This window comes from Azolla caroliniana, unplaced genomic scaffold (assembly GCF_043228905.1).
Source record: "Azolla caroliniana isolate FFs.n. ecotype wild unplaced genomic scaffold, voAzoCaro1.0.p SCAF_3, whole genome shotgun sequence".
Classification (NCBI taxonomy): Eukaryota; Viridiplantae; Streptophyta; class Polypodiopsida; order Salviniales; family Salviniaceae; genus Azolla; species Azolla caroliniana.
The window spans coordinates 17962664-17972852 of record NW_028230438.1 but is presented as its reverse complement, the minus strand read 5'-3'; the positions used below and the strand labels follow the sequence as shown (position 1 = coordinate 17972852).

General features: G+C 37.9%; 1 protein-coding gene across 1 annotated transcript; it reads right to left on the bottom strand.

Moving 5' to 3' along the window:
• Positions 1–261: 261 nt before the first annotated feature.
• On the bottom strand, positions 262–2375 carry LOC147866370 (guard cell S-type anion channel SLAC1-like). The gene is made up of 3 exons (XM_087316747.1): positions 1563–2375; positions 673–704; positions 262–571 (listed from the first exon to the last, which is right to left on the bottom strand). The coding sequence occupies exons 1-3, from the start codon at positions 2373–2375 to the stop codon at positions 262–264; spliced, it is 1155 nt and encodes a 384-aa protein (XP_087172873.1).
• Positions 2376–10189: the final 7814 nt, after the last annotated feature.

The window sequence follows — 10189 nt, the reverse complement described above, 5'->3', positions numbered from 1 at the left end:
ACCCCATTTGAACATGGAACTATTAAACACATGTTATCAGGAAGAAAATTAAAATTGGAAATTTGTAAGTATTGTTATATTTTGTTGCATTACAAAAATATGGGACATTCTTTTCTTCTTATTCTTGAGTCCAACTATAGGAATTGTAATGCTTGAAAAGAATGTAGTTGCATAAATTTTATTAGTATTGCAAAGATGTAGAGTAAATGAATGCTTTTACATTTTGAATCATGTGATTTTATTCCATAAGGCTGTTTGACCTTAAATGGAATGCAAGGAATACTTGTTATATTTCGTGTTGTCTTCAACGTTTACCTTTTCCACCGTGTGTTTCCTTTTACGTGTTTGCCTTCTTGGTATAATGACAATGTCGTTTGGAAAAAGTGTCCCCAAGAAAACCCCATGGAATATTGTTGAGAGAAAGAGACCAAAGACTGTAATAGTTGACATTATGGAAAGTGCTATGGCTAAAGCCATGCTTAAAGGATGTTTCACTGTGTGTGAGTAATGAATAGTTGCGATGGCTGCGGATGTCATAGGGTATAAGAAAGCCCACCAAGTAATGGAGAACCTATCAAATAATAAAAAATAGGAGCAAAACATATTGTCACTATTGAAGTAATACCAATGAAAGAATGAGAAAAAGACCTTCAAAATGAACTTGTTTCTTACGGGAATCCACGAAAGAAATTGAGACGAACAACCTAGTCAAATGAAAACTTTTGTTAGTGTATGAGATTAGTATTGCTATAGTTTAGATGCTTTATATAATTCTTTATCAACTTAAAATATAATTTATTGCACTTTTATAAATTGCATATGGCTAATTATTGGTTGGTTTTAACACTACATTGCATATATGGTATATCGATTATCCTCAAAGATTGTGTTATCATCAAGGTACAAGATCGAGATTGGAAGGGGCATTCTCCTTTGACCTCTAAAACTAAAAAGAGTAGTAACCAATGTGTGCTAACATACTATGATACCATACTAGAGGCAGAATGTTGTGCGGTAACTTGAACTTGAACCATGGAATTTAATATGATACAATGCCTACATTTTATGTTGGTGCCAACTATAGAAGAACTAGCATTTACATTATGTATTTTGCACTTTTTAGCAAGATATAGGGGTGTGAGGTATAAATAGATCTTAGTGAGGTTTGAAGAATGATAATTCATCAAAATACTTCGATCTCCAATTAAAGTTTCTAAAGTGTCTAATATTCTCTCCAATGTTATTGAAAATGTATTTCATGGTTTTAATTCACGTCAATAATTGAGATCAATGTATTAAGGAACACCTCTCTAGAGAACAATCATTCTACATACACTCTTGTAATTTATCAATTGTTTTGTTTTGTTTTATGAATAACTACTTGGGCTTGAATGAAAAAACTTAAGCCGACATCAACATGTACTTGCACACTTTATTAATTAGTAAGAGTGCTATACCATTTACTATTTCCTTTAAAGAAATTAAGAGGATTCTCTTAGTGGGAAAGAGCCTAAGTAAGACTTTAAAGTGGTTACTTTGAAGATTATGTGAGGAGCACTCACCAAAGCAGTGTAGAGGAACAAGCCCATGAAGTAGCAAATGCGAGACAAGTAATCAAAGTCTCCAACGATCGTTTTCCAAGCAACACTAGCAGTGCTAGGTGCAGCTACAAAAAGGAAAAAGACTGGGTGTAGCTCTTTTGGAACTGACACAGAGGATGGCAACCTTTGATAAAGGGTGACAAACAACACAAGGTAATGGATAATGCCCACTGCCCACAAAAATGTGGCTAGCTCTTGCCACCCAACTTTGGCTACAAGTAAAGATCCAATAAAATTCCCCACAACAGACAAATGTGTGCATGGGTTCGCCACTTCACTTAACCTATCTTTGCCCCCTAGTAACCATTGCCCGTAAACTTTAAGTTCCAACCCAATTATTGGCACCATCAACATAATCACCCATCCATTTTGTACCTTGTCATCCTTACCTATGATCCATCTCATAATATCTGGTGGCACCCCCAATGCCAAGAATAGGCATGCTACCCATGGTGCAAAGAAGAAGTTGCTCCGGACAATGTCCTTAAACTCTTGCTTCACTGCCTCAAAGTAGAACAAACTCTTCATTAGGTATGTGTATGTTATGATGATTAGGGAGGACATTGCCATGGTCCATACTACCATGTTCATTTGATTGATAAAATGCAACACTATTTCTATGCATGGAAGATATTTTGCCAATGTCTTCCATAGGTAGGCTTGGCTTGCTAGGCCTATGCTTATGCCAAACCATGATATAGGAAATCTTAGTAGGAAAGGCCATTTTGCATCTAAGGGAAGAACTAAACCTACATGATTTTGATCATTGTCCATAGCATTAGCAATTAGTAACAACCATGAAAGCGCTTTCAAGCTTATTGGTTCTGAGCATGTATAAGTTCACTAATGTGATATTTGTCTCTCTCTCACAAATAGACTCATACAAATGGATTGTATAGTTTCAACTTTCATATATGTTGCTCCTCTTTAGTATTCTAAAGTGATAATAATGCAATATTACGTTTATTTGAGCATTTATAGTGGGAAACAAGTGGATCTTGATTCTAGGAGCAGTTACATACAACAATCCAAACCCCGGGGATGTTTTGCATGTATCTTGCCTTTATTGCAATATTATACTTTGTCTTCACATGACCACTCATACACTTCTTCGCTTGAAATGATAAAACATATTGTTAGGAAACCCAAAGGTCCACTTTATTTTAAAACATCATCTTAGTTTGTCTCGAGACACCAAATACTTTCATCTAGGGGATGGGTTGTGCAATGAACATGTAAACCTTCACTCTACATCACCATGTTTGTATTGTTGATGAGAATGATGATAGTGAATTGATGTTATTGCACTATCATAACTAGGTTAATGCAAGCAAGTGGAATGCTTTAAAGTCATGTAACTAGAACATGTAACTGGGCCTCTTTAAGGATGCAACATTATTATATAGTGAGCTAAAACTAGACAAAAGAGAGGTTTAATTTTACGCATGCTATTTATTCTAATTGACCATACAATGGATAGACAGTTTATGATTGGTTGCATGTCTTGAACTAGAAAAAAATGATTTATTTCTATTCACAAACCAACTAACGACCTAAACCATATAGTAACAATGAAGTTTTGTGGAGATAAATACTGAAAGTTTACATAAAAAATTCTCTCTTTCTTTTTTCATTATCTCCCTCTCTTTCCTTTCCTAAAAATGACCAAATCCTTTGCATCCTACAAAAAGTCCCCCTTTATCCTTTCTTGTTGAAAAGGTTTTAGATTTGAGGATTTTAAATCCCACCATACAACATCGAAACATATATTTTTGCTTTTCTTGCTTTTAGATTTTGGGATTTTGACTAACACCATACAACATTGAAAATTTAAAATTTCCGGTGGACAGTATATCTAATAATTGGTTATAGTTAAATAAAAAAGGCCAATTTCATATCAACGATGCTAATTGTGTTGAATATCAATCAAAATGTACCATACTCTGGTAGTGCATTTGTATTTGTACAAGACATTATCTATAAACTTGTTGCTTTATTGCCTAAAATGATTTAAAATTAGATAACCTAAAAGATGCATACAAACACTATGTCCAAGTTTGACAATGTAAACTTAGTGGGCTCCTTGCAAGAGATCTTATTCTAGGATTATATACTATTCATTGGATAGAAGACAATCCTAAAGTTTTTGGCTCATCCCCAAACATATGTTGGACTTTACAAACCTTGTGTGCTGATTCCAATCTTGGATGATGAAATATTGTTATCAAGCTATTTCTATTGATAATATGGGAATTTATGTAGTGAAGTTCGTGAATGACATGAAGTTAGCTATCGACATTTGCATAGGCTATTATTTCCATTATACATGACCACACACAGTGTAATATCCACAACATATTGGTAGAATTGTGATATGTATCCACTACACAATGGTATGATTGTGAAAGTTGAGGCTTTCTACTAGGAAAATTGACATTAAACAAGCAAAGACTTTGAGCTAATTGAATTATAAGTTGTAAGGACCCTGATATAAAGTAGTCATAAATAACCACATGAAAATAGGGATTGTGCATCCTATTGGATTCAAAACTTTACGAAGTTTGAGTTCCTTGTCAACCACCACCACATGAACATAGGTTGATCGTATCATAATTTAAGCGTGGTTTCAAATTCTTGATGAACATTGGATGTAAAACAAAAATTAGCTCATGTATATAAATATACAAAGACAACATGGAAAGAGAAGTTGTAATAAACGAATTTTCCTTCATGGAATTCTTATTTTCTCTTTTAGGTACCTTAATATCTTTCGATGATAATGTTTACGAGGGTACATAAATTATAAAGGAGTTGGAACGTTAACCACCATTATATATACATGAAATGAAGACTTACATGTAGAACATAGGATATGTAAGTTTGAAAATACTATGAAAATTAAAGAAATTGATGAAATTCATGTGATACACGAATTAATGAAAGACAACCTACCGTATTAAATTAGAATCATTGATCCAAATTACATAATACCATTGAAAAACATCTTGTGAGTTGTCAATTGTATTAGTTCATGCCACATATGTACGAATACTTACATTATGTATTGAAAAACACGACTTGTGGCTTCTCTAGGGTTTTAGTACTTGCCACTTGTAAAAAAAAAGTACCAATGAGGGAAAGTAATGTACGTGGAAAACTTCTTATATAATAATGTTATTTTAATGTGGATGGTTTGTTAAATTTGAAATAGCTATTCACAACAAAATAACTACATATGTAAGTCCCTAAAACTCTTAGGTAAAGAGTGAGAAAAAAAAAGATGTAACAGAGTCAGTATTTTTCCCACGAATGAAATAGAAGGATTTTTGGGCTGCTACATAGGTGATTCTCCTTCCACCTTTCTCACTTGAACCCTAAACGATCTTGCCCATCACGTCTCCATGGTTGCATAAAGAATTGCCGTAACACATTCTTAACATGGTGTAAGAGCTTAGTTGCCGTTACAGAAGAATATTACTTTGTGCGCTGGTTTGAATTAGAGTTGTTTGCTGAGTTTAATCACAACTAAAACCCTAAAATTAAAGCAGAGATAGCCACCAAGAATGGAAGCCAAATAGTTATAGAAAAACTTGTTAAAAACAATTTTCGTGCGTGGAAATTCAGAATGACAAATTTCTTGATGGAAAAAGGTATTGGGAGTACATTGATGGAGACCTAGAAGATGCTCCAGAGATTCCTAAAGAAAATGCAACTACTGCACAAATCAAGGCACTGAAAGATTGGAATCAAGCAACAAGAAAAGTGTGTTGGCTGGTTTGGACGACCAAGGTGTGAAAGGGTTGTAGGGATGAGTGCGGGTCGAAACCAAGATAGGTGGGGGCTGGACAAGAAGATGAGGTTGTTGCCCGTAGGAGTGTACGAGGCGGTGTAAGGGTCAAACACAATAAATGGGTTGTGGTATGTGTAATGTATACGAGTACAAGTGAGGATAAATATGTGTATGAACACATGCACAATTATGTGGATGTGTGTAATGGTCTTTTTTGTAACGGTCGTATTATGGAATCGTTACATTTGATGTACTATATAAATGTTGAGTGAGCAAGCTCAACATGATCCGAATCTGCTGAATAAGCCAAGAGTCGGATCGGTGTCCGGTTGTCATGATATAGCATGGTATGACATTAAAAGGATTTGAACCCATGACCATGTGTAACATGGGTTGAAGCCTTACCATTAAGCTATTTATTATAATACAAAGAATGTTTGTTTTCATTTATTATTTCACTATAGAAAATTGATGTATATTCTAGATTTCTCTGGAACATTCTAGAAACTTCAGGAGTACTGACAACACTATAAAAAGAGGCACAAGGTATTATTTCAAACCAATTCGGTTCAATGCCAGTCTTAAGTCTTCTCGCTATTCTTGTACTTACTCTTCATATAATATATCACATGTTATCATCATTCTCTCTCTCTCTCTCTCTCTCTCTCTCTCTCTCTCTCTCTCTCTCTCTCTCTCTCTCATTTAGCCATTGTGATAACGACGACGACACAACAGTCTGCTGCTACGGGGTTGTTTGCGGCCATTTGCTGCTGTTTGTCGCCATTCGTCACTGTTCGTCACCGTTCGTCGCCGTCTGTCTTCGTCTGTTGCGTTCTTGCCATTGTAAAGTGCGCATAATTGGATCTTTGAGATGTGTGGGTTTCACTTCGAGTGTCAGCCTCCATTGGTGGGTTCTTTGGCGTGCTCGTAGTGTGCTTCATACAGACCGACGAAATGCCGATGTGACTGCGACATACACACAAACTCGGCTAAGTCTCACACCCATTTATTTTATCTTTTTCTTATTGACACCACAATGACATCTAAACGAGCTAAGGAACATAAGGATATACATGATGAGGCTATAAGTAAAGAAGACTTTTTAGATATGTTTAACCGTTTAACAAAAATAGAGATGGATATGAAAAAATGGGCGAAAGACGTTGAAACCCACAAGAAAAAAGATAGAGAGGAAAAAGACGCCCTCAAGGCCGAAATAGAAAAACTTAAAGTGGAAAACACCAACCTTAAAAAACAACTTAATGACATCGAGGTATCTCGAGAGGACGGTGAAATATCCTCCATAGAGGATATAAAGGACGAGATTAAAAAAGTTCAAGAGGAACTTAAAAATAACATAGAGTTACCTAAAATGGGTTGGGTAGACATGGTTAAAAGAAACATTAAAAAAGAAATAAACGATGAAAATATTGTTAATACCACCCTTGAAGAAGAGAAAATGCGTCAGGCCGACACTTAAATGTACGTGTCATTGGACTCAAGGAAGGTGCATCCCCAAATGAGGATGCACAAATATTTGGGAAAATGTTAGGGTACAGAGAGACCCTACCTATCACCAAAGCTTGGAGGGTCGGACGTGACACAACTAGGAAGAGAGCCTTAGTCCTTCAATTTAAAGACTTAGACTCTAGAATCACTTTCTTTAAGAAGAGACCGATTCTTCGAGGATTGGGTGGGGACCCTATCTATCTCGATGAAGACCTCACTAAGATGCAAATTGAGCATCATAAGAGTTGTATACCACGAGTTATGCAAGCTCGTAAAGAAGGGCATCACGCCTTTTATCGAGACGGGCGAGTGATCATAAATGATCACACTACTAATTGACGGTGTGTGGCCCATGTGACAGAAAATACACTTAGGATGACCTTATGGAATTGTAACTGACACACCCCGGCCGCCTAGAGGAGATATTAAAGGTATCAGATATACTTTTCTTGGTAGAAACACACCAAAATCCAAATAGAGGACTCCCATGAGTCGAAGGATTTCGTTCGGAGTCCGATTTTAGACAAACCTCACATCGACACACTACTAGGGGATCTGGAGGTGTCGTGATATTGTTTCGGAGAGAGCTACATAATAGGATAGAAATGCTGAGGACATACCCAGAAGCTCACTTTATGTCGGTGAAAGTCTCCACAAGTAAGGACTAGACAGTATTTATCGCCATTTGTTACTTTCCCCCAAAAGGATCCCATTATAATATTGCTGGCTTGGCGAGATTAGTTGATGAAGGAATGCCACATGGGCCTTCCCCATACGAGCCTCTATCGGATGACATAATCCAATATTTTTCCCAAGGAGAAGTATTCCTTGTAGGAGACTTCAATGCGAGAACCCAATCTCCAAAATGCATAGTATTTCAGATGAATAGAAACCTAGAAACGGTAAATGTTGACCCTTTAGACATAGGCACCACACGTAGATCAAAGGATCAAGGTGCAGATACCACGAGCTTTGGTCATCATCTGCTCGAGCTTGGCAGTCAGCACTGGATGGTCATATATAATGGTTTAGCCAAGTGGCCAGGCTCGGAAGAGCTCACGTGTTTCCCACATGGAGGAGGGGAAAGCACAGTTGATTATCAAATAGGACGCCCTGAAGCTACCCACATGACTAACTCCTTTCGGGTGGCCCCATGCCCTATTGGCGCAGACCACAATTTCTTATACTTCGAGCTAAAATGTGATATCTCTAACGTCACCAACTCTAGTCAACCATGCCATCACACCACAATACATTTCACACATGAGCTCTTTGACATATACTCTCGACATGTTCAGGCCCATCTCTCCTCCCTTGATCCCTCCCTACCTTTAGAAAGCCTTAGTAACAGTTAGCAGTTTCCCATATACAAAACACTCAAATCAAGGTAGATTAGGATCTATGCCACAATAAATGGTATGATGAGGATTGTAGGGACTTACATAGACAACTTACAGTATTGCTACTTAGTGGTAGTATTACCTCAATACAAGCTTGCAAAGAAATGCGCAAGATGACACGTCGTAAGAGAAGAGCATGGGAGGCATCCCAATATTGGGAACTCTACCATATGCTCATGAGTAGCGATTGCGCCATTGCATGGAAGAACTATGGGAGCCAAGACCACAAACACCCATCGAAGATCCCGAGACCTGGCACACATATACAGAGAGACTTTACCAAATCCCAAACCAACCACCCATTCCAATGCCTTCTACACCCCGACCTACCACGGGGACACTTTTCATGACCTCTAGGGTCACGAAGGTCATAAATAAATTATAACATAGGAAGTCCATGGACCACACATGATTGCGAGCAGAACACATTATATATGCGAGAGAGTGCCTAGCTCGCTTGCTAACTCTAAGCTTCAATCGTGCCCTCATAGAGGGTTTTCCACCACAATGGACTATGAACACAGTGGTCCCCATACATAAAGGGGGGGACCCCATGGACCCAAATACATATAGGACCATTATGATAGGTCATACCCTTGCTAAATTATATAGTGCAGTAATGGAAGTAGAACTTAGCGATTATATGGAGACTCTAAATCTTCGTGCACCTAAACAGGCTGGCTTTAGACGAGCCTTCTCCACTATTGATCATATCTTCACGCTTAGATGCTTAATTGACCAAACTAAGGCTCACAAGAAGAAATTATATCGTTGTTTTGTGGACTTCCGCAAAGCCTTTGACACAGTCCCTAGAGAGCGGTTTTTTGATAGGCTTAAAAGCTTGAGGATACCAAATGACATGGTCTGGGCCATCTACACACTATATGAACAAGTGTCCGGGTGTGTCGATGCCCAGGTGGCCTATCCAATTGTTTCACTAGCACTATTGATGTAAAACAAGGTTGCCCCCTATCACCAACCCTTTTTGGGATCTACATTAATGAGATCACAGATTTTATTGCTCGTAAGGGAGGCAACAGAGTAGTCCTTGGCGATACGCAGGTTCGTATTTGGCTCTATGCATATGACATAGTTTTGGCCTTTGAATCCGAACACGACCTACAAAGGCACCTTAATGCCTTAGATGACTTTTGCGCACAACGAGGATTGGTAGTGAATCTAGGGAAAACTAAAGTCCTTATCTTCCACACATCGGCCCAAGTTAGAGCTAAGTGTCACCTAACTATATCCCATAGCCCAGTTGAGGTGGTTGGATCATATGTCTATCTCGGAGTCACTTTCAGTGCTTGCTTAGGTAAATTTTCGATGACATAGGCAGCGAAGGATAGACTTATGAGAGGACATGCATCCCTCTCACTCCTAGAGAGACAATGCCACCTAGCATACTTTCAAGAGCCATGGACTAAAGGGTGGTTCTTTGATTCATTAGTGACCCCCTCCCTCATGTATGCATCAATGGTTTGGGCCCCAAGATTACCATCTTTCATGTGGACACAATTAGAGAGACCATTGGTGATGATGTTATCATGCCAACTCCAAAGAAAATTGACAGTGCCACATGACATTATTAGGGCCGAGTTCCCTTTACCCCCAATGTTAGTAGAATCACTTTTCCAACTTGTAGTCTTTATTCTCAGGATACATAGCCAACCACATGATAAAATATCTTATCAAGCCTTTAAGGCCTCTCGATCATTGTATGAGTCTGACTATACTAGCTCATGGTATGGCATGATGGTGAGTTGGCTTCTTGTGAATGGTCTAGACATTAATAACCTACCTCCCCTTAGGTACAACCACACGATTGATAACACTTTAATCTCTCATGAGGACCGCAATAATGTAATACGCCAAGAAATATGGCAAAT